Genomic DNA, 24,898 nt, shown 5'->3' with positions numbered 1-24,898 from the left:
CAGGCCAGGTAGGCATAGCCGTATTCTTGTTACTATCTGGCTTCCCAAAAAACATCTAAAACTCTAAGAAAAGGACACACCAACCTAGTTTTGACTTTTTTAAGCCATGTACTGATCAAGCATAAAGAGAGATAATGTGTCAAGATTGAAAAATCCCAACACTGGGAGTTTAAGGGTTTTTTGTTTGGCCACATTGCAACAGCATGTGGGATCTTACTTCCACCGCCAGGGGTCACATCTATGCACACACCCTCCTCCCCCCGGCCACCCATCACACCGGAAGCATGTGTGCTTCCCTGAACCACCAGAGAACTCCCAACAGAGAATTTTTTAATGAAGCTGAGCTACACACAACCCTCATTTTAGCCTTCTTCCTAACAGCGATGCTACAATCTAAATAAGGGTCTGATAAAAAAAGATAATCCATTGTGCTAATGAAATGTCCAAGATGCGCTAGTATTTAAAAAAAAAAAAAAAAAAAAAAAGCTAGTCTGTTAGAACAGCCCCCGTGGAGTAATGTTACATATATTCTGGGATCTTAAGAAATGTTTCAGGGAGGAGTGGGGAACCTGCTGCTAGGGGCAGTTCTCACCTGCTAAGATATCACCTTCTGCTAAGAATGCACGAGGCTAACTGATCTGGGAACAGATGTGTATGAACAAAACCAGCAAGACAAGTTTTCTAAAAATGGTAGGCTTTTTATTTATTAAGAGGTAGACAGATGAACATGGAAGGCTGGCCCATTTTAACTTGCCCTAAGTTCATATTCCACAGCATTCATCCATCCTGCACTGTCAGAAATCTTAAAAGAAATACCCAAGACTGCCAGAAGGATTTTTCTTCCTACTTCTTCTTAGCAAGAACAGTTCCTGCTTGCAAAGAAGGAACTACTAACCTAAATTTTCACCATGTCCAAAGACCCTATTAGAAGTTCCCACAGATGCCAAGAGAACCCACCACTGCCGAATGGTGGGCAGGGTACAAGTGACTATTTCTCTAAGACTACTAGGGAAGCTTGGGTTATGGTGTTTCTTGTTAAGTCCCTGTGCGTGTTAGGGCAGAAGCTGGTGAAACCAACAAAGCAGAGCACACTCTGTCAAATGGCTCTGGATGGTTGTTTAAAAAAAAAGAAAGAAATCACGTTATCTTCAGAGACAACATTAAAACATAATGGAACAGAAGCCTGATACAAAAAAGTAGAGAAATATATACAGGAATTCACAGCCCAGAGGGAAAAGGGACCTCAAGAGGAATCAGTGGAAACCTGGCTATTTTATATAGCTAGTTTTGAGACAAGTCATATTTAGCACGAAAGCAGTTAGAGCACAAGTAGAGCTTCCCTCCCACAGCTCCCAATCTTGAAAGAGATTCTTTTGTCAGTCTTCGGTAACACTGCAGTCACTCTTCAAAGGAGCAGGAAATGTGTCAGGTGGTCCCAAACATTGACCTGAATTTCCATCACACACAGCCTCATGCTCAGAGGATGATGTATTTGAAGACTGCCATGATGGCAGCACTGATAACACCCGAAATGGGGACTGTGACGAACCAGGCCATAAAAATGTTGCGGAAGAGTCGCCAATCAACAGCCTTTTTGGATCGGAGCCAGCCAACGGATACAACAGAGCCCACCTGTGGGAGGAAACCACCAAGAACTAGTTACTGACGTGCCAGGGTACTGTACTAAGACTTGTGACCTTATACAGGTGAGGAGCCCCAGACTACCAGACTGATCCATGAGAACTGGTTTGTACTAGGAACAAGATGAAGGCCGCATAAAATCCAAGCACTGGATCTGTGCTAACTGGGGTAAAACAGAATAGGAGAAGAAAATTCTCTTTTTCCTTCTGAGTTGCTGGAATTTAATGAACTATATTAATAACAGGGCTTCCCTGGTGGCTCAGATGGTAAAGAATCTGCCTGCAAAGCGGGACACCTAGGTTTGATCCCTGGGCTGGGAAGATCCCCTGAAGGGAATGGCTACCCACTCTAGTAGTCTTGCCTGGAGAATCCCATAGACAGAGGAGCCTGATGGGCTACAGTCCACGGGGTTGCAGAGTTGGACACAACTGAGCAACTGATACTTTCACTAATAATAAAAACTGCTTTAGTAACAGATTCTTTCTTAGTGTTAGGTTTCCCAAAGATTCTAGAGGGAGACTGCTATTAGACCTAATAACTAAATCATTTTCATATCTCACTCGAAGAAAAATGACTCAAAGGCTCCATGATGAACCAACTTAAATTTCCTTAAGAAAGCCAGTTTCTTTCTTTCTCTATAGATATCCTATAGTTCTTAGTCATCAAGCAACCTTAGGATTCAGTAAGTTTCTCGGGTGCTTCAATTCTGAGAGGCTCTGAGTACATGCTTGCTTTATACTGCCTTTCGACAGACCAACAAGCCTCACAGGCTTGCTACCTCAAAAGGGCTTTCATATTTTGGGGGATATAAAATATATTATCTGCTTAAATAAAACAGACACAAGGAACTTTATATTCTTATAGTCACTTGTCCTACACTTGTGAATCTTGGACACTCCCACAGTGTAAAACTTTCTAAACCAAAGTATCAAAGGAAATAACAAAAAACACCTCTCCACATACCTACTAAAACCATTCAAGACACAGTACCCTTTATCACTTACTTTACAATGTGTGGTGCTGATGGGAAGACCAATATTCGACGCAATTACTACAGTGAGGGCAGATGCCAGCTCAATACTGAAGCCGCTGTGGACACAGACAGATGACTAGTCAAGAATGGAATTTAAATTGTGGTAAGTTAGCAAAACTTAGTACAATCCTGCAGTGCTCTATCTACCCATGACATCTTCAATTTGCTCTAAACTTCTGAAATCCACTTTAAATCAGGCCATGAGATTCCTCTTCTGTTTTCCGATGTTTAAAGTTTTAAGGTTTTCTGTAAGCCCACTATTAAGGCTTGCACTTCTACTTTGAAGAACTTAGTAAACATCAGTATTGGCTCCATAAACACAGATAAAAGCCAAATATACATAGTCATTAAGTCTTAGCTCACACATCTTTCACATATGTTATCTTAAGAACAAAAAGCATTAGCCTGAGACCTGCTTTACCAACTTACCTAGAGGGCGTGATGGGTGTCAGATCCTTCCCCATGGTCTGGATGACTCTCCTTCCCCACACCCAGAGACCAATACAGATACCAACACCACCATAGAGCAGAAGCCATATTGGTGTTGCTACTTTTGAGGAAACGTCACCGGTGTCATAAACCAGATACAAAGCAACCAGGGGACCAATGGCATTGCTGCAAGAAAAGGAGAGCAAAGATGACTTTGCAGGCAAAACTACAACTTGGAAAGATCCTATCTGTTAAATGCTTTACTAAGTTTTCTAAAGCAGAGCTTTCATTAGCAAACTGTCTTTCAAGGGAAACAAATGGAACCCCCCCCACCCCCAACATACACAGCAGGAGACCACGAGAGTTCTTCTCAGAGGGAACATCCCACATTTGGTAGCCTGTCTTTCTACAGGCCCGTCTGAAGCAAATTTGAATTTCACGAACAGTTTACAAACCACAGAACTAGGATTAATAGCCTACAACTTCAATCTAGGGGCAGTAACTCTTATCAAAGAACTAGATCCTATCTTGATAACTGGCTTCTCTGTGACATGTTTATCACCTACAGAAATGGAAGCAAGCATTCTTTGTAATCTCTCTGAAGAAATTTTTCTTCCTGTTTTGTACATCAATTGCTATTATCTCATTCAATCTGCATTATTCAATGTCCCACAAACTGAGCCTTATATAAAAGGATGATGCAGTATAAAAATAGAATGAGCGGCGCCAAGAATCCTGATTGACTGACCTGACGTCATTGCCACCATGGGCAAAGGACCCAAAGCAGGCCGTGAGGATCTGCAGGAACTGGAAGAGGAGAGACACTTCTGGCTTGTCCTGGTCGCACCATTCTTCCAGGGAGCTAGTGCTCCCTTTCCTGTCGCCCAGACCCATCTCTGCCTTGACACTCATGTCCACCTCCGACGCCGAGTGAATGTCAGACACAGCATTGCAGTAACTGGTGTAGCTGTCCATTCGAATTCGCTTCTTGCTGTCTGCGTTAGGCCACGTCAGCTTCTCCATCTCTTCACCCTTCTGTTCGCCTTCTTTGGCGCGGAAGGAATCCAGAGGCATGCCGCAGATTGCCATGGTGTAGGAAGTGTAACTATTATTACGCCTCAAGGGTTTGTCACCAGAATCTCCCATGCAGTCTCCCACCTTGGCAAGATGCAACTTATGGAGGAGCTCTTTGTACAAGCCAGAGTCTTTGTGCACGGTGTGATACTGGTAATGGCCACTGGAGTTAATCTGGTTACTGACAGCTTGACTGAACTGAACAAGGTTCCCATTTGGCAACTGCACAGCACCTGCCAAGACCAAAAGGCACAAACACTCAATGCCAAGAGCATCAGATCCGAACAGTGAGCCCCGCAGTGGTATAGGAAACAGAGGGAAACCCGCCTGTCCCCAAGGAGAGTCCACGCACCGTTCATAGAGCCGTCGATGCTGGTCTCCTCTTTCAGGTCCACGCTGGGAAGCCTCTCTCGCTCAGGAGCTTCTTCCAGGTCTCCAAGTTTGAATGAGACTGTTCTCTCCTCCACCACAGCCCTGTGGGGCACGGTGGCCGAGCCCACCTCTGGAACAGGATTCCTTGTTTCGATGTCACTGAGTGACAACTTTGTTTCTTCATGGTCTTCTTTCAAGCTATTCTTTTTTTCCATTAAGGGGCTTTCAGAAGGACTAGACTTGATTTCTCCTAGAAAATAAAGATAGAAGGATGTTATTCTTTGGTTGTGACCAAATTAACTTGCTCATTTCCCCTTTCCCGCCTCCAAAAAAAAAAAAAGAATCCATGTCAAAGTAAGGCCACATGTAAACTTAGGTGAAAATTCGGGATAATTTTCCTGTCTGCTTTATTTGTCACATCTCCTATTTCTCATTTACAAAGGAACCAGAGATGCAAATGCATAACATCCTAGTATCAGGGGTTGTAAACTTTATTCAGTGAAGGCCCAAACAGTAAACTCTGGCAGTCCAGTGTCTGAGACTCTGAGCCTCCAATGCAGGGGTCCTGGATTCGAACCTTGCTCAGGGAACCTGATACATGTGCCATAACTAAGACCCAGTGCAGTCAAATGAAAAAAACAAAACTGAGCCTCCTGCTGATCCCTTCTGTAGTAGAAAGTAACTCAAGTAGGGAAAGGGCTGACTGGCAACTGAAAACTGCCTGAATTTCGTGCATGTTTTTTAAAATTAATAATGAATTTGGCTGCATTGGGCCCGAGTTGCAGTAAGTGATCTAGTTCCCTGACCAGGGATCAAATTCAAGCCTCCTGCACTTGGGAGTGTGGAGTCTTAGTCACTGGACCACCAGGAAGTCCTTGCATGTTCTTTTAAAAAAGGAATGGCCCTCAATTTCAGTCCATGAGTTCAAGCAACATGACTCAGCTCAATGCAGGCACCTCAAGGTGGCTTGAATTTCTGCCTCTATAAAACAAAGAGAGGTGCCTTATGGTGCTCGATCCCATGATGAGGGGGGAATGTTTTCTGCTTCTGTACCAATGCCGCGGGGGCATTTAGGCATCCCAGTCAGGCAACAGACCAGGATATAAAACCTTAGCAAAATGTGTCTCATCTCCTCCCAGCCTGAGGGAAAAACGAGGTCACAAGCCCTGAAGGCCGCCAGACTGAGCGCAGAGCCTCTCAGAGGCTCCTCAGCCCAGCTGTATGACGCAGCACCCTGCTGCTGCCACTGCAGTCCGTGCGGCTCTCCACTGCTTCCAAGAAACAACTGAAATCACCACCCCAGCATTCGCAGATGAGACAGGCAGAAAAAATGACTTCAAGAGAGCTCAAACAGTGAGCACAGAAATACAAGGTATAGAGACTGATACCAATCAAAACATTCCCTATTTGATTCTACCGGAATACTCTGTATAGTAATAGTCTAAAGGAGCCCTTCATATGTGCTCCAGTTCTGAGAATTAACCAAATCTAAAGTCAGAAGTATACATGAGCCTAGCTCTGAAGACATTGAACCTGACTTAAGCTATACATGGTAGTCGTGTTGGTAAATGTTTCCTGTGAAGCTATCTCATACCTTTTATTTTTCAGTGAATCCTCATTCTCTCAATTAATGTAGACTACAGCTTCTCTGTATTTATCTAGCATATCACTGGCAAGTGATCAAGATACAGTTTAAAAAAAAAAAAGGGACAATATCCAAATAAGGCCAAATGTGCCTCATCACACATAGGTCTCAGGTCATATTAAAGAACATCCTCTGGACAATAAACCTATATCCCCAAATTTCCATTTAAATGTTTCTGGCTTTACCAATCTATCCAAGTAGAGGATTTTTACAGATGGCCAAACAAACAAAAAAAGGCAAGCACATTATGAGTTAGAATTTTTTTTGCTATGATTTGTTACTTACGTTCGATTTTTCTCTTCATCCTGGGACATACAAAGAACCAGACGATAAGGGCACAGAAAACTGCACAGCCCACCGAGATGAGGATGGTACCCCACAGAGGAAGTTTGTCAAAGCCCAGCACTAGGAGATAAAACGGTGCATCTTGAAAACCCCAGGGCAATGGCCCCTCTGTAATGACATGTAAACCCTCCTCTGGGGATTCTGGGGTTCCTATGCCAGCCCATCACCCTTCACTGCTACTGCCAAGCCTGAGGCTCACAGGCTTTACTGTGCTCCTGGCTAGAGGAATTTGGGAGGAAAATCCCATAGCATCTGAAACCCACAACCGTCTGGCCCACTTTTAACACCTGCTAGACTACCCGTCTCCCAAGCTCCTTCACATACTAGGCTTTTTCCTTTCTTTGCTTTGAAGAGTAAAGGATCGTAAACACTGAGGATCTGCAACCAGCTATGAAGCAAATGGAAACATTCCACTGCCCAGCCTCCAGCTGGAACGGCCACACACACCAATTCATGTGTTATGTTGGCACATGGATTTTAACATTAAAAAAGGCAAGTACCTCAGTCTTCACTTTTCTCATGCTGATATCATCAGTTCTCTGTGGAAGTTTTCACATCCATTATAAACTAGCTAGAGCAAGATTATCTCTTAGGATGCTTTATCAAACTAAGATACTGAGAAACTATCAAACTAAGAAAACTGGGACATTATCTATCAACAGATAAGAAAGGTTCAAAGGGCTGTCTTTCACAGAGTAGTAATCATGCTAACAAGCCACATCTCAATCAGACCTGCCTACTTCTCACATGGCTCAGAGATTATTAACTAGTCACCTGGTTATCACTTAAGTGCCAACAGGCTCCAAGCCACTAGCCTATATTAATGATAAGGGGTAAAGCCTAAAAAGATGCTATAATGATCTGTGGTTTATACAAGAATATCTTAGGTACTTGTGACTGTTTTGCTTATTAGGTGTTACTTATAAAATGGAAACTATTTTCCCTCAAAGTAATTCATATTTAAAAATCAGATATAAATGGAGGCCCCTTCAAAACTAAAGTTCTGTAGTGACACAATCTTTCCATTTTAATTGTTATCAATTTGAATTATGCAGTTAGTCACATAAGCTAAAATATACATGAAAATTAATCAATCTATCACAATTTAAATTTGCCTATGTTCCAAGTCAAAAAGTGGAAATGAGACTGGTTTTTCTTGTAAATGATCCACCAAAGGACAAGACAAAAATATCCATGTTCCCTTTTCAAAGAATGATTGAAAACTTGAGTTTCTAATTTCATTGAACTATAAGCTGCACTGCTACACCATGCAACATGAGTGCTTAGAGCCTCATGGAGAATTTTTTAGTTTGACATGAAGAGCCCAATTTAAAGCAGATTGGAAATGCAGAATGCAAGCTTTCCTTTGCCTCTATCATTTGTTAAGCAGTCTGGTAACCCCTAATAAGATCAATAGTCTCATAAAGTTGTCCAATTTCTTTCCTGATTATTCCAAGAATAAAAACAAGGTTAAAAATACTTCACTAAATCAAACCAACTTTCTAAAGCAATTATCCTTCAATTAAAAATAAATATTTTAAAAAGTTGAAAAAAGAAAAAATACTTCACTTACTCCATTTTTGGTCAGTGACTTATTACTTCAGTGAGATTTATGAAGCAAGTTACACTCCATTAGTCAGAAATGAAATCAACTTAGTGGGTCATAATGAGCATTTTTAAAGAAGAGTATTTGCAATTGTGAGCACACAGTACAGAGTGAGGATAAGTAGCTTCGAGATATTTCAGTATCTTTCCCTCTCCTCCCAACTCTAAGCACGCTCTGTCCTAGGCAGCAATGCACAATGTCTTTCTCCCAACGAGTCACAACAGCCTGACCCAATGAGTCAGAGGCCATACAACCAAATGAACCTAAGAGTGAAACTGACTGATCAAGGCATAATACTCTCCTGTCTGACAAGTTACAGATTATCCATCTTTTTCAGTGGCTAAATTGAACATGTATTATCCTAATTTAATCTGTGCTTTGCCTTCGTCCCAACATAAAAGTAACATTTCAAGCTTTATATTCTCACAAATATTTTTCCTCTTAGCTGCATGAATTCTTCTTCCAAGTGCACTTAGAGCAGGTGTTAAACATCCCAACTCTTCTTATTCAAGCAGATTCAGGGGAGTAAATTTAGGACTGAGAAAACAAAGCAGCTCCAATCGGGAGAGAAAAATGAGAATATCCAGCAAACCAGTCATAAATGACTGATATTTCGAAGACAACATATAACTAATGACTCTTCGGCAGTCAGAAGTTGAGGTTAACATCAATTCCAGGTATTTTTAGCACAGGTAGGAGAGAGGGAGGGATAAGATCAAATTATCGGTGGATCCTGTGAAGACTAAAGAGTAAAGGTCTGTAGTGATTTAGAATCTGAGCAGGTCTCTTTGGTTGAAAAACTATCTAGGTTAAACTCAGCGTACACTAGCCTGCAGCCTTCTGAAATGGGCGCAGGCCAGTCACCTTCTAGTAGATTTCAGCCCTGTAAAGCAAAAAGGGGTAAATTGGGCATTTAATGCAAGTTTTAGAAACAATTTTAAATTTACATTTAAATATTCTGATGTGTACTTACATGGCGCTCCAGTGTACATGATGGAAAAGAGGTTGATTCCAACCGTGCAAGCATAGAACACTGGCAAAGCTCGCAACCCATTAGGAACTGGATCCGCCTGTAAAATTATCACTGTTGTAAAGATCAAGACCTTAAAAGCTGTAAAAAGTCAACCCATTTCCACTGAACCTTATCAAAGGGCAGCTCCAGGAATTACAGTACCAGCCAGTAAGTCTCTCCATGGTAGTCTCCGAGGACAAATGGTCTTTTCCTACATTGCTCCTGGAAGTCCCCCTACCAAGGCTGATCTACATCTATCTGAATTTAAGTTTGTGTTTGAATTTATGTTTGGGGGGTTGATTGGGGTTTTTCTTGTTGCTGTTATTATCCCCTGAAGAAGGGAATGGCAACCCATTCCAGTACTCTTGCCTGGAAACCCCATGGACAGAGGAACCTGGCGGGCTACAGTCTATGGGGTCGAAAAGAGTTGGACAGGACTGAGCAACTGATCACGTTAACAAGGCTACCTATTATGGACGACTAGTGATGTCCTGGATGGTCAGTTTCAACCCCCAGTGCTCTAAGGCAGTGGTCCCCAACCTCTTTGGCACCAGGGATGGGTTTCATGGAACACAACTGCTCACCTCCTGATGTGTGGCCCAGTTCATAACAGGGGGGTGGGCACCCAGGCTCTAAGGTATCTCATGTCCAGATAAAAATCCGAGCACACACCTGAAGATGTATTCTACATTTGTGAGATGTCAAGAAACAGACTATGAGTTATTACAACATCTCTTACCTGACTTTATACCTGCAATGACTTCTCAAATATAAAACATGTAGAATATACTAGTGACAACCATCTTATCTAGACACTTGATAAATAAGCCACAACTAATGATTTACCAAAGTGCTAAGATAAAAATCAATCGTATACGAGGTCATCTCATCATCCAACACGACTGTGTGCCAAGCACCATTTCGGGCACGAAAATGTGGAAGTGAATGAGATAAAGTCTCTGTTCTCACAGAGCTGACATTGACATTCTAATACAGAATGATGCTCTGAAGAAAAAGGGGAAGGAGGCAGTGATGGAAGGAGGGGCACACTTTAATTTGGGGAGGAGGGGGTAGTTTAAAGACTATTATTGGAGCCAAGACACAGATGTGTTACATCAACAAGCCATAAAGCCATGTAGCCAGGTACACACCCAGGTGGAGAAACAGCAGCTAGAGAAGAAGCTATCTGGAAGGCAGAATGTCCCAGAGACATCAGCAAATACAGAGACCCTGAGGCAAATGCTTGAATTGTCTCGAGGAACAGCAAGAAGGCCAGTGTGACTGGAAACAAGAGTTAAAAACAAGAGCACAGGGCTTCCCTGGTGGCATCTCTAAATCCAACTTTTTGCAAACCCATGGACTGTAACCTGCCAGGCTCCTCTGTCCATTGGATTTTCCAGGCAAGAATACTGGAGTGAGTTGCCATTTCCTCCTCCAGGAATCTTCCCAACCCAGGGACTGAACCTGCATCTCCTGTATTACAGGCAGATTCTTTACTCGCTGAGCCATCAGGGAATCCCTGGTGGCGCAGTTGGTTAAGAATCCAGCTGTCAATATAAGGGACACGGGTTCAATCCCTGGTTCCTAGAAGATCCCACAGGCCTAGGAGCAATAAGTATGTGTACTACAATTACCAAGCCTGTGCTCTAGAGCCTGGGAGCAACAAGTACCGAGCCCATGTGCCACAACTACTGAAGCCCGGGTGCCTAGACCCTGTGCTCTGCAAGAAGTCACCCCCAATGATAGGTCCACGCACAGCAACAAAGACCCAGCACAGCCAAAAATAAATTCTAAGGAAAAAAAGAGCATAGATCTTAACACATGGGAAGGCTAAACCTCAAAGATGTTATCGGCCTAAAGGTTTAATGCTATCTTAGATCCAATGGAAAATCTTGTAGAGACAAGGAAAAGACTCATCAATAATACATGGAAAGACTGAGTTAATGGCTTAAGATTAAGGAACCAGAAAGCAGAGGTGCCGTTCCCAATCAGCAGAGATGATGGGCCCTAGATGAAAACCACCTGAACATCAGCTCCCCAATCTGCAGTCTCAAAGAATGCTAAAGATAAGGGACCTGACAAAATAAAAAGAGCCAATAAAACCTAAGCATCCCTGAGCCACTCAATGATGTGGGTCCCACCCCAAGGGTAGTAAGGTTATGAACCTGAGCTGTATATACCTTTTTCTTCTAAGAATAATCTGTGGTTTTAAGAAATTCTCCAAGGAACTTAAGACTCCCCCTGTTCCACACCCACATCAAAATCCATGAGGATTCCAGACATTATGTAGGTGCTTCTCTTCCTCCCTTCTGTTATGTCCGAACTCCACTCAACCTCCCCCGAGGTAACCAGGGATGTTTTATGAGAATGTTTACCAACATCTGACTCATCTAAACACACCAAAAACTTTAACTCGAAGTAAACATCTCATCACCTCGCTACATGGGATGGGAAAGGGGGGTGTCTTCCTAACTCATCTGCAACCAGGATAGTTCTTTTTTTATACACTGGACATGTCTGAAAAGATGCCCTAGATAGATTTAACATGATTTCTGACAGAATGGAGGAATATTGAAAGACCCCTCTTCTTCCTCAATAAGACAATTTTTACTCTCAAATTATACTAAGCGATAGAGGTTAAGTTTTCAAAGTATTACATTGCTATCTTTTGCCAGACTCAGGCCATGGTAAACAATCTGAGTCACTTTATACCAATCATAGAATTTCTATGAAAGTGAAAGTGAAGTCACTCAGTCATGTCCGACTCTTTGCGACCCCATGAGGACCAGGCTCCTCCGTCCATGGGATTTTCTAGGCAAGAGTACTGGAGTGGGTTGCCTTTTCCTTCTCCAGGGAACTTCCCGACCCAGGGATCAAACCCAGGTCTCCTGCATTATAGACAGACGCTTTACCGTCTGAGCCACCAGGCAATTTCTATAGAAAGTACAAATCCTCCCAAGAGAAGCTTAGAACTAGACCAAACAAATGGCTCAGTACATTCTTACCACTTGGGATTAAGCTACCTGTCTCCCTTCACTCAGATTTCTTCAGTTTAGAAGAATTTAAGCATTTACAATGGACTGTTAAAGAGTCATTTGCCTCAGGAAAAGGACAACTTTGTTTACTGAGAAAAAAATGCATTTATTTTTACTGTAACTCAGTCCAACAACATCCCTTGTTGTCTACGTTTATTTTGGAGCCAGCATCAGACTTCATGATAAAAGAAATGCTATAGGGTCCCTCAAAAGGGATTTCAAAGGGACAGGAAATTAAATGGCTATCTGGAATTTTTCTGCCAAGAAAAACTAAACAGACTTTTGTGATTTTTACCTTTACTGGTTCCTTTTTACCTATTCTGAGATATTAAAGTCAAGTCACTGTGAGAGGTATGAGTCCCCACCATGAAGTTCATAAACTGGTTTCAATAATCAACACTACACAGGTAATTAAGTTAAGGACCCAAACTACTCCATTTTAACTGGCAGGTTAAGAAAAAGCCATCCAGGGCACTCAAGCTTACAATTCAAACTGGCCCAAGATAGAGAAGCAGATGGACTTGTGGACACAGCGGGGGGAGAAGGGGAAGTTGGGACGAATTGAGAAAGTAGCATTGCCATATATAAACTACCATGTGTAAAATAGTTAGTGGGATGCTGCTGTATGGCCCTAGGCCAGTGCTTTGTGATGACCTGAGGGTGGGGAGGTGTGATCCAGGCTTAAGGAGGAGATGTAAGTAACACTTATGGCTGATTCAAGTTGTTGTACAGCTGAAATCAACATGACATAGTAAAGCAATTATCCTCCAATAAAAAAAGGTGGGTCTGCATATGATGGTGGTTTTAACCTGCATACAGCTAAACAAAGCCACGCCAAACACATTAATTTTTTCTGCTTTCAATCTCTTCAATTTCTTGGCACCCCTTAGTGTTCATTTAATTTCTCCTTTCCAAATGCCTTCTTGGATATTGAAAACTTTCTTCTTTCCAAGAAGTTACGTACAAAACAATGTTTCTAACTCTCCAAGGTCACACTCCTACACACCCATCACACTTGTAAAAATGCTATCGGTTTGAATACCACTGAATGTGACCTACTCCAGGTCATGTGAGGGGTGGAGGTGGGGGGAGAAAGATTACCTTACGGAGGATGAATGCACGAACCAGGAAGAATAAAATCCCAGACATAATACCAGAAAGCAGAGGAGAGACGAACCAAGACAACACTGGAATAGAACACATTAAAAGAAACATTAACTAATGAAAATCAGGAACCCAAAGCTCCTCCCTCTCATTCCTCCCTTTTCAAAACTTTAATCCATCCCTCCAACTTGACACCATCTACTTACTCCCACACACAACGCCTCCTCCTGTGGTAACGGGACAATAAAAGGACATTTAGAATGAAACGTACCAATTTTTATCAGTTCAGACCACTTGACACCTTCCTGACCCTTTGCCACCAAGGAGAAACCAATGGTTGCACCGACGATACAATGGGTTCCAGAAATGGGCAGCTTCAAGAACGAAGCCACTAGTTGCCACACCGCAGAACCTGAAAACACGTCAAGTTTCATTAAGACACAGGCAGAATTCCAGTAATATACGCAGTGAATATTACTGAAGATAACCATCTGAAAAGCTTCAGAACACAAGAACGGAACTACCCATAACGGGAATTCACTAACCCACCAAGAGGACAATCGGGGCGGGGGCGGCGGTGGTGATGAACTCACCAAACATCGCACTGACGGAGCCGGCCATCAACAGCTTTTGGGTCGAATTGTACATCTCCACGTCAATTAAGCCCTTCCTGATCGTCTCGCTCACTTTGGCCCCCAGGAGGACAGAGCCCACTGTCTCAAAGATACTAGCTAAGATGCAGGCTTGCTTGAGGGTCACTACACCTGATCCCACGGCTGTACCAAACGAATTTGCTACATCATTGGCTCCCACGGAGAATGCCAGGACGAATGCAATAATAAAACCCAGGATGAGCATCCATAGGTAGTCCACCAACGGACCAGAAGCGGCAGTAGCAGCAATAGCAGTGGTAATGAGCGGTGTCACGGTCGTTGCCATTCTATAGAGTAGTGGTTCTTGAATGAATCAGAGAATTACTGAGCGGTGTTCAAGATGTGTAAACAGAATATGAGGTATCAAAAATGCTATAATAAATAATATATATTATATAAAATTAAATACTGTAAACTACGGCACAGAAACCGAGCTGGGGAGTTACTGCTATACGCTGCGTATGGGCATCTGTTGTCTGGGGTTTCTTTGGCTCTGGAGGGCTAGGAACACGGAGCAGAATTCCATGGCGGAGAAGAGAAAGGACCCAAGTTCATCCTGGAAGGAAGAAGGGAGAGGAATAACAATAGCAGTGCGCCCTTGGAGGCCGGTCTCGCACTCCGCGCCGACCCACTGGGACTGGGGGGGCCCCGGCCGGGCCCGCCATCCGCGATCCGTTGTCCCCCGACCCGGAGAGAACGTGCCGGGCACGTGGCGCCGGGGACCACCTCCGCCCGCGCGCGCCCAGCCCGGCCCGGCCCGGCCCCCGAGCAGCCGGCCCCCGCGCGCCCTCCACGCGAAAACCGGAAAAGGGCCGTTCCCGCGCGCGCGCCACCAGCGGACCGCCAAAAAGGCCCGCGGGCGGGCGAACGAACGAACGGACGGACTGGCGGGCCGGCGGGCGGGCGGGCGGGGTGGGGTAGGGAGGCGGGCAGCGACGAAAGCAGAACCCCACTGAGCCGCCAGCCGGCCATCCCCAGCGCCGCAGCGCCCACACCGGGCCCCGGGGAGAAGAAAGAGCCTTTCCAAGGTGGCGCCTCCACTCACCAAAGAAAACGAGGAGCTGAACGGGAGGCGAGGTCCAGGCGATGGGCTAGAACCACGGACGCACGCACCTTTTATCGAAGACCAAACGACCTGGGGCGGAGGCTCTGGGGATGGCTCCGTTGGGCTGACGACTGACCCTGGAAGCAGCCGCTGACGCCTCAGCAGCGAAGAGAAAGCACGCAGCGCGCGCCGGCAGCCATCACTCTGGCAGCGCACGCCGCCGGCCCCTACTTATAGCCGGCGCCGCGCCCCGCGTGACCCGCCGCGCCTCGCGCCGGCCGGGAGTCCCACCCCCGGGATGACGCAGTCCCCGCCAGCCCGGCCGGATGAGCCAGACAGCGGCGCTCATTGGCCCGCCCCGCACTGTGGTCACGCCCCCAGAGGGGAGCTTGTCCACGTGGGGAGGGCCAGCCCCTTCCCTGCGGCCTTGCCTCTGCGTCTTGGCACCGCCTGGAGTCAGCGGCGGAGGCCTCTGGGGACCCTCACCCGGTTGCTGGAGGTCGTCAAGCGGGGGTTATAGAGGCTACGATCAAGGTCATAGTTCCTCCCTCGCAATCGCAGTATTACGGAGCTGTCCAAGCCTCGAGCCACACTTCAGCGTCCTTGTGACCTGCTGCATCGGGAGGCCACACCTGGCCAGGTTCCCTCCTCCCGTCATCCTGGTGACGCTGCAGGGGAGCTCGCGCCCTGGGGCTCCGGATCCGGTCCCGGCACGTTGTCGCACCTGTGACTTGCCCTTGGCCAGACAAGGCACTGTCCCTCGCCCGGGGAGGGAGAGGGCTCACGTGGTCGCTTTACTCCCGCAGTCCTGCACTTGGGTGAAAACAGTACTGCTGCGGAGTCACGAGAACCAGGTTGTCTGCCAGTTATGGCGCAGAGCCACAGGGTGGCTGTGGGTCATTAATTTCCCCGCGGTAGACCGTTTTCTGCGCCGGGGTTGAGGTGCCTGGGGAAGGACTCCTCCGGATTCAAATCCTGATTCTTGCTTGTTGCAGTGTGTCACCTTGAGCGACTTTCAGATCTCTTGCGTAATCGGGAATGTAAATTGTTAACAATTATACCTACCTAGTGGCGGGAATTAAACGAGTTAACGAGTGTGAATGGAACTAGAACTCAGTAGGTGTTCGGTGAATGCTAATTTCCGTTTTGTGGTTTCCGTGAATATTCCTGTTTTCTGTTGTGGAAAAGGGTGTCTGAGGTGTTCTCTTCGGACCACCGGAAACTTTCCTATTTTTAGGTAAATTGATTTCTGGTGCCCCTACATGGCATATATGTAGTAGTGACATTAATAAGATTTGCCTTGCACATTTGGGGGCATTTCATTATTTGGCCTAAGATCAAGACTATCCACTCATGCCGGGGGAGATTAAGGTCGTGGTCTCTTGTCAGGGTTTGGAGTGAGATTTAAAGAATTCCCAACAGAAATATTTACCAGGCTTAGAATGTTCTGGAGCCCTCCCAGCCTTTAGCCATCTCTAGCAGCTGGGCACTGAATAGCAGGAACAAAGACATTGTAAATAATTGCTAAGTCTGGCTCATCTATGGAGGCTTAAAACTCCACCTGAGTTTCCTCTGACCTACCTAGAAAATCTGGTGGAGTTATATGAGTAACTTACAAAGTTCTGAGTCCCAAGGTCGTGGCCAAAAAAGAGAAGTGGGCAATGTCCGGAAGCACTGACCCTGGAGTGCAAATCTGATGTAATTCTGGCACCGTAAATTGTACACCTCCCTCCGCTTTTACTTCGTTGCAAGGTTATGAAAAAAGTAAAGGACTGACATGTTACAGGTCTTTAGTGTTCTGCCATTTTAAAACAATAATTTCCAAAGCAAGTTATTAAGGCAATTACTTAGAACTTTCCCTGGTATGTGTTTGTTTTTTCATTCTGCCCATGGACATACTTTTGCCAGTCTGTGGTACTAGCCCTTTAAGTTGGCAAACACTTGCTGGACAACCTCTGTTGAAGGTGGCGGGGCAGCCATGGTGAATATCCAGCAAGCTGAGAGCACAGGCCAAGCCCCTTGGTGGGATTTGAGGAGAGTACTGGGGCAAAGATTCAGGCAATTCCCCTTGCGATGCATGTGAATTCTGTGAGCATCTTCAGGCTGTAGAAGGGCTATACCCTTCCTCCTCAGGACTGCACTCATAGCGCCTCTGCCGATGGGGCTGTCAGGAGAGGTGAGGGTTGGGGTGGGTCCTGGCCATCTCATCTGGGGAGAGGATCAGTAGGGTGTGGCCCTTAGAGACTTGGACTTCTCTTGGCTGAAATGCCTCATCCTCTCATGGGGAGGAGAGGTAGAGTTCTGTGGAAAGAAGTTTCAGGGCCTTGAAATGGAAAAATAGAGGAGGTTTGAGCATCACCAGTTCACAAACAAATGGCACTGGTTCTGACCTTATGGCTGAACACAAGAAAGAGGGCAGAGATCCCAAGGATAATGTTTCTGTTAGAATCAAGGTGTTGGACATGCTCTCTTGAACCCTAGCATGGTCTAGTAGTTAAATGTGTAGACAGTTAACCTGAGCTACCTGCTCTGCTACTCACTAGTCGCTTGACCAGGGACAAGTACCTTCTCTATCTCTGTTTCCTTATCTGTTTAGGGCTTCCAGGTGGCGCTAGTGGTAAAGAAACTGCCTGCTAATACAGGAGACATAAGAGATGTGGGTTCAGTCCCTGATTTGGGAAGATGTCTGGAGGAGAGCATGGCACGGTCCATAGGGTCGCACAGTGGAGAGGTTGAGAGTTGCTACTTTGTAGGGTTGTTGTGTGGAAAAGGCAATGGCACCCCACTCCAGTACTCTTGCCTGGAAAATCCCATGGATGGAGGAGCCTGGTAGGCTGCAGTCCATGGGGTCGGAAGAGTCGGACATGACTGAGTGACTTCACTTTCACTTTTCACTTTCATGCATTGGAGAAGGAAATGGCAACCCACTCCAGTGATCTTGCCTGGAGAATCCCAGGGACAGGGGAGCCTGGTGGGCTGCCATCTATGGTGTCGCACGGAGTCGGACACGACTGAAGCGACTTAGCAGCAGCAGCAGCAGCAGCAGCAGGGTTGTTGTGAAGACTCAATCAACGTATGTAAAGTCCTTAGAAAGGATGTCTAATCCATGGCTGGTTCAATCTCCAAACTCTTAATATAACAAATAGGGACTTCCCTGACGGTCCAGTAGCTAAGTCTCCGCACTCCCATGGCAGGGGGCCTGGGTTCAATCCATGGGCAGGAAACTAGATCCCACACGCCACAACTAGAATATCCTGAGTGCCATAACTAAGACCTGGAACAACCAAATAAATAAATAAAAGTAAATATTTTAAAAATTCAACAACTAGCTGAAGGCCTACTGTGCAGAGCTCATATTTATTTATTTTTTTTTCAGAGCTCATATTTAAAGAGATGTGGGTGTCACATGTCAGAGCTGCCATCCAAGCCAAGCTCTTTCAGACTTCTCCCACTGCTGATAAAGAATGGGGGTGGAAGGGAAACAGTCTTGTGGACACAGTAGGGGAAGGAGAGGGTGGGATGAATTGAGAGAGTAGCATGGAAACATATACATTACCATCTTTAAAATAGATAGCCAGTGGGAATTTGCTGTATGACGCAGGGGCACAAACCGAGTGCTGTATGACAACCTAGAGGGTGAGATGGGGTGGAAGGTGGGAGGGAGCTTCAAGAGGAAGGAGACATGTATACCTATGATTGATTTTTGTTGATATATAGCTGAAACCAGCACAATATTGTGGAGCGGTTATCCTCAGATTGGGCTTCCCTGGTGGCTCAGATGGTAAAGAATTTGCCTGCAATGTAGGAGATACAGGTTCAATCCCTGGGTCCAGAAGATCCCCAGAGGAGGGCATGGCAACCCACTCCAGTATTCTTGCCTGGAGAATTCCATGGATAGGAGCGTGATGGGCTACAGTCCATATGGTTGCAAAGAGTTGAACATGACTGATCGACTAACACTTTCACTATCTTCCAATTAAAAATAAATAATTTTTTTAAGAGAATAAAAGAACTTAAAGGTGAAAAAAAAAAAAAGAATGGGAGCCATGAGAAACTGGGGCCCACTGCCAGGAACCTGGGGACAGCAAGATGGGATATGGTATGTGGCTCAGGGCACGTGAATGGGCTTGCTGGCTTAGGAATAAGAAGCCTAGGCCTGGCCCAGACTCTGACCATCCCCAGGATCTTTGGTAAATCCCTGCCACAGAGCCCAGGAGCTTAAGGATCCGTCACCCACCCTCAATTCCAAAAGAATTGCATAAGGCAGCCTGCCGAGTGCCACTGAACACCAGCCTGGGCACTGTGGGTTAGGAGTTTTCTTGGAGATGATTCCCTCTCTCAATGACTCCACATGAGTGGAGTTGAACTGTTGAGAGCTAGGAAATCTGACTCACCAGCTCCACCAGATGTGCAGAGGGACAGACAAAAGGAAGAGGCAAGGCCCCTTGTGTACTCTCTGAGTTCAGAGAGACTTGCAGTCTGAGGTCACCATTCACTGGGCAGGAAGGAAGCATCTAGGAAATGATCTGCTCAGAGGAGGGGGGAACTGCAGTGGAGGATGGGAGCACTGTGGAGCCAGGCCCCAGTCCAAGGCAGTTTCAGAGACCATTGATTCCATTCATTAGGACTTGGAGGGGGCATGTGCGGGGGGTGGAGATATCCAGGAAAGAGAAGGTGGGAGCCTTAGGGTAAAGGAAAACCACCCCCTCCCTACCCACCACTCCCCTCGGCTTGGCTGTAGTCACAGATGAGTGAAGTTGTAGTACCTACCCTGTTTACTCAAAGCCAGACATCCTATCAAGAGCTCTGCATGTATTATCTCACATGACGCTCCAGTAAACCTCTCTTGATGTACTTTTACCTTAATTTCTCTCTTTTTTTTAACTTCTTTCATTTTTGAGAGAGCAATCTTCACCTCCTACTACTCCACCATCTTGATCACTCTTATGCTTCTTTTGGTAATATTTATTTTTATTTATTTATTTGACTGCATCAGATCTTGGTTGTGGCATTAGAACCTCTTAGTTGCAGCATGTGGGATCTAGTTCCCTGACCAGGGATCGAATCCTGGGCCCCCTGCACTGGGAGGACAGAGTCTTAGGCACTGGACCAACAGGGAAGTCCCCTTTTACCTTATTTTACAAAGAATCTGAGGCACAGAGAATGAAGCAACAGTTAAACCAGAAGAACTCCACAAACTTGGAGTCTAAGTGAGTTTTCCCTGGCTGTCAGTAAGTGCAGAGGCAAATAGGATGCCCTGATGTGGTGACTCTTCTTTGCACTCAAATTAATGTATCTACTTCCCCTTTCTTTCCTCTTTATTTTCATTAACTCTGTTGCCTTTACAGCCTGTATTTTAAGCCTCTTCCAACCCTGTTAGAAGAGAAGAAGGCAGTTTTAGGAGACCTGACTTCAAGATTGCTCCCCTTTAGTAGGAAGCTGCTGTATAGCACAGGGAGCTCAGCTCCATGCTCTGTGATTACCTAAAGGGGTGGGATGGGGGTGGTGGGAGGGAGGCTCAAGAGAGAGGGGATATATGTATACTTATAGCTGAGTCACACTGTCGTACAGCTGAAACCAACACAACATTGTAAAGTAATTATACTCCAATTAAAAAATAAATTTAAAAATAAAATAAATTTTGAAAAAAGATTGCCCCCGCCCTTTCCCCAGAGTAAGAAGAGGCAGGAAATCAGAGCACATGTTCTTCCCATAAATAAAGTTGATACAGTGGCCTGACCTTATCTTAGAGTTACTGAAAACTCTGTTCTCGTCAGACTTCTCAAGAAAGAAAACCAGGCAGTTCCCTGGTGGCCTAGCTGTTAGGATTCCAGGCTTTCACTGCTGTGGCCCTAGTCACTTCTTCCAGAAATAGGTTCAAAACAAGTCAAGAACGGACCACACATCACCATCCTCATCACTATTCTCCCACCTGCTCTGCGTGTGGCTAGCTTCTGTCTTCAAACATTTCCTCATTCCCCATCCAACAGCACTGACCACCCAGTATCCTCGGCTCTGCCCTGACAAGGTCCAGGGAAAGTTCCAGAAAGAGAGGGGAGGTAGGGGACGAGTGCTTTCAAGCACCCGCACAGCCAGGCTCTGATGTGGAGACTCATTGGTTGAGAATGGCCTCAAACCAGCAACTCACAGCAATAAAGAGCTGGATTTTGGTCATGTTGGGAAAACAGGTCAGTCTGTTCCTCTGCCAACACAAGGGGTGGAGGACCAGTCCACCCACTCTAGATTTTTATATGTCTCCTTCCTGACTGCTCCCACTCCTAGTCTCTTCCCTTTGGTTTTGAAAGGGAAGATCTTTGCACTTGGGCAAGATGCGGCATACAACCCAGACAGAGAGGGCAGAAAAACACAGTTCTTAAAGCTTGAAATGGCCCCAAAACAAGCTTCTGGACAGCCAGGTGTGCCTGCACACTTCTTCAGTAAGGCCTGTCCGGAGACCTCAACCAGGACTCCACTTTCCCCAAGACCGAACTTTCTCTGCTCTTGCCAGGAAAACAGAGGAGAAAGGCAACTTGCTGCAAACTCAGAAACTGTGTGTAATGATGCTCTCATGGCAGAAGGGGAAAGGGGTCAGCTCCTCGCCACCGCTGCCAGAGAGATGTGGCTTCAGTCTGAGAGAGTGAGTGGGCAGCAGGATGTGAGTCATCCACAGGGCAGTGCCGTGCCACAGACCGGGTAGCTAGTAATGGTCTCAGTTGCTCCGTCGCTCCCCCAGCTTCTCATCATTTCACTCAGGCAACAGTCTAGCGAGGGTCTGGCAGAGCAACAAGACTGACCAGAGCCTTTGCCCTCACAAAACACAAACTGCTTCTCACACCCAGAATTTTACACTGAGGACTGGCCCTGAACACGACAGTCAAAGTCAACCTTCCACCCACCTCAGCAGCTGTACTGACCACACAGTTCATCATCCAGGTCACTCTTATTCATCATTCTGCTCGAAAGCAAACATTTACAGAGCACAGGAGGCTGTCCCTGCTCTCCATGGGCGCCCCCCAAACCGACTCAGGGACCCTCACTCACCTGATCCGATCAGCAAGAAAAACTGCTCCAGGAGGAGTACCCCCGACTCCCAGGGCTCCATGAGTGAAGCTGGAGAAAAAGCTGTCTGTTGGAAGAGCAACCAAGAGCCTGGGCCTGTGTTTGGGGGCTCCGAGGGGCTTCAGCTGTTGGGAATGGCTTCACAGGAGACTGAAGTTCTAACAGAGTACAGTTTGTTCATTTTTCAATGGGGAAATCCATTTCTCTTGGCCTCTGGCTAGAGCCTTGCTCCTCAAAGTGTGGTCCTCAGACCAGTAACAAGGGAGATGGCAGAATCTCAGACCCACCCAGACCTGTAGAATCAGAATCTGCAATTTTTTTTTTTTTTATTTTATTCCCTGGTGGTCTAGTCATCCAGATGTCACGCTCCCAATTCAGGGGGCTTGGGTTCAATCCCTGACCAGGGAACAAGATCCACATGCCACAACTAAGACCTGGTGCAGCCAAATAAATAAATATTAAAAAGAAATTTATTAAAGCACAGTTGAATTACAATGTGTTGATTTCTGCTGTACAGCAAAGTGATTCAGTTATATATGTGTGTGTGTGTATTTCATATTATTTTCTATTATGGTTTACCACAGGTTATTGAATATAGTTCCCTGTGCTATACAGTAGAACCTTCTTGTTTATCCATTCTATATATAATAGTTTGCATCTGTTAATTCCAAACTCCCATTCCTTCCCTCACCCACACCCCCCCTTGGCAACCACAAATCTGTTCTCTATGTAGAATCTGCATTTTAACAAGGTCCCTGTGGGACTCATAGGCACGTTACATTTTAAGAAGCAGTTACAAGAAGAATAATGACTTGTTATCTGGAGAGTTTAGAAAACAATATGGTAGTACCTTCTTCTTCAGTCAGATGTTGAAAAGCCACCACTGTTTCATAAGCCTGATTTTCCTCAGCAAGCACTCAGACCATTTTAGCTAAGGAGGACTTCATAGCCTCTGGGGTCAGACTATATGGAATGAGCATCCCACTGTATCATTCTCATGCTGTGAGCTTCGGCAAATTCCCTTACTTCTAGCTGCCTCACATTTCTTTTCTGTACAGTGGAGATAAGAGTTGTTCTCAGGATTAAATGAGCTTCCATTCTGGCTCAGTGGTAAAGAATCTACCTGCCAATGCAGAAGACACAGGCTCGATCCCTTGGTCAGGAATATCCCCTGGAGAAGGAAATTACAACCTATTCCATTATTCTTGCCTGGAGAATCCCATGGCAGACTGCAGTCCATGGAGTCACAAAAAATTCAGACACGATTTAGCAACTAAACACACACACAGAGGATTAAATAAATAAAGTGCTTGGCGTGTACCTGGCATTAAGCGAGCACGAAATACGCTTGGATACTAATTGGATTTGGGTGTCCCCCAGTTTTCTATACACCATCTGTTAGGATGAAATGCTTCTGGACTTGGTGGTCTCATCCATTATGCACAGATGCTTCACAGTTTTATATAAGTGACTTTATTTCTGGAGGCAACCTACTGTTACCCCTCCCCCAAACATATTCATTTAATATGTCCATTTAATTTATTCCATCCCCACCATCTGCAGGGAGTTGAACTTTTCTGCTGTGACTATGGATAATGCCTCTGACGATGATTTATGAAAACTTTGAATATGTGTATGAAGAAGCTGAAGTTGAACAGTTCTATGAAGACCTACAAGACCTTTTAGAACTAACACCCAAAAAAGATGTCCTTTTCATTATAGGGGACTGGAATGCAAAAGTAGGAAGTCAAGAAACACCTGGAGTAACAGGCAAATTTGGCCTTGGAGTACAGAATGAAACCGGGCAAAGGCTAATAGAGTTTTGCAAAGAGAACACACTGGTCATAGCAAACACTCTCTTCCAACGACACAAGAGAAGACTCTACACATGGACATCATCAGATGGTCAACACCGAAATCAGATTGATTATATTCTTTGCAGCCAAAGATGGAGAAGCTCTATACAGTTAGCAAAAACAAGACTGGGAGCTGACTGCGGCTCAGATCATGAACTTGTTATTGTCAAATTCAGACTTAATTGAAGAAAGTGGGGAAAACCACTAGACCATTCAGGTATGACCTAAATCAAATCCCTTATGATTATACAGTGGAAGTGAGAAATAGATTTAAGGAACTAGATCTGATAGACAGAGTGCCTGATGAACTATGGATGGAGGTTCATGACATTGTACAGGAGACAGGGATCAAGATCATCCCCAAGAAAAAGAAATGCAAAAAAGCAAAATGACTGTCTGAGAAGGCCTTACAAATAGCTGTGAAAAGAAGAGAAGCCAAAAGCAAAGGAGAAAAGGAAAGATATAAACATTTGAATGCAGAGTTCCAAAGAATAGCAAGGAGAGATAAGAAAGCCTTCCGCAGTGATAGGTGTAAAGAAATAGAGGAAAACAATAGAATGGGAAAGACTAGAGATCTCTTCAAGAAAATTAGAGATACCAAGGGAACATTTCATGCAAAGATGGGTTCGATAAAGGACAGAAATGGTATGGACCTAACAGAAGCCGAAGATATTAAGAAGAGGTGGCAAGAATACACAGAAGAACTGTACAAAAAAGATCTTCACGACCAAGATACCACGATAGTATGATCACTAACCTAAAGCCAGACATCCTGGAATGTGAAGTCAAGTGGCCCTTAGGAAGTATCACTACAAACAAAGCTAGTGGAGGTGAAGGAATTCCAGTTGAACTCTTTCAAATCCTAAAAGATCATGTTGTGAAAGTGCTGCACTGAATATGTCAGCAAATTTGGAAAACTCAGCAGTGGCCACAGGACTGGAAAAGGTCAGTTTTCATCCCAATCCCAAAGAAAGGCAATGCCAAAGAAT

At 45.2% G+C, this 24,898-nt stretch overlaps 1 protein-coding gene across 2 annotated transcripts; it reads right to left on the bottom strand.

The window, feature by feature from the left end:
• Positions 1–677: 677 nt before the first annotated feature.
• Positions 678–15,189, bottom strand: SLC20A1 (solute carrier family 20 member 1). 2 transcript variants are annotated; one of them, XM_025261127.2, is made up of 11 exons: positions 15,063–15,189; positions 13,890–14,505; positions 13,568–13,708; positions 13,294–13,379; positions 9,119–9,215; positions 6,480–6,599; positions 4,530–4,799; positions 3,852–4,410; positions 3,104–3,289; positions 2,646–2,730; positions 678–1,632 (listed from the first exon to the last, which is right to left on the bottom strand). In XM_025261127.2, the coding sequence occupies exons 2-11, from the start codon at positions 14,233–14,235 to the stop codon at positions 1,477–1,479; spliced, it is 2,046 nt and encodes a 681-aa protein (XP_025116912.1). In that variant the 5' UTR covers positions 14,236–14,505; positions 15,063–15,189; the 3' UTR covers positions 678–1,476. The 2 variants fall into 2 exon arrangements, with proteins under 2 accessions (XP_025116912.1, XP_006056050.1); XM_006055988.3 differs by having other exon boundaries at positions 14,995–15,188.
• Between the last annotated feature and the right edge of the window lie 9,709 nt (positions 15,190–24,898).

Source organism: Bubalus bubalis, chromosome 12, assembly GCF_019923935.1.
Source record: "Bubalus bubalis isolate 160015118507 breed Murrah chromosome 12, NDDB_SH_1, whole genome shotgun sequence".
In the NCBI taxonomy this organism is placed as follows: Eukaryota; Metazoa; Chordata; class Mammalia; order Artiodactyla; family Bovidae; genus Bubalus; species Bubalus bubalis.
Note: the sequence above shows the minus strand (reverse complement) of the source record. Positions and strands in the feature narration are given on the sequence as shown.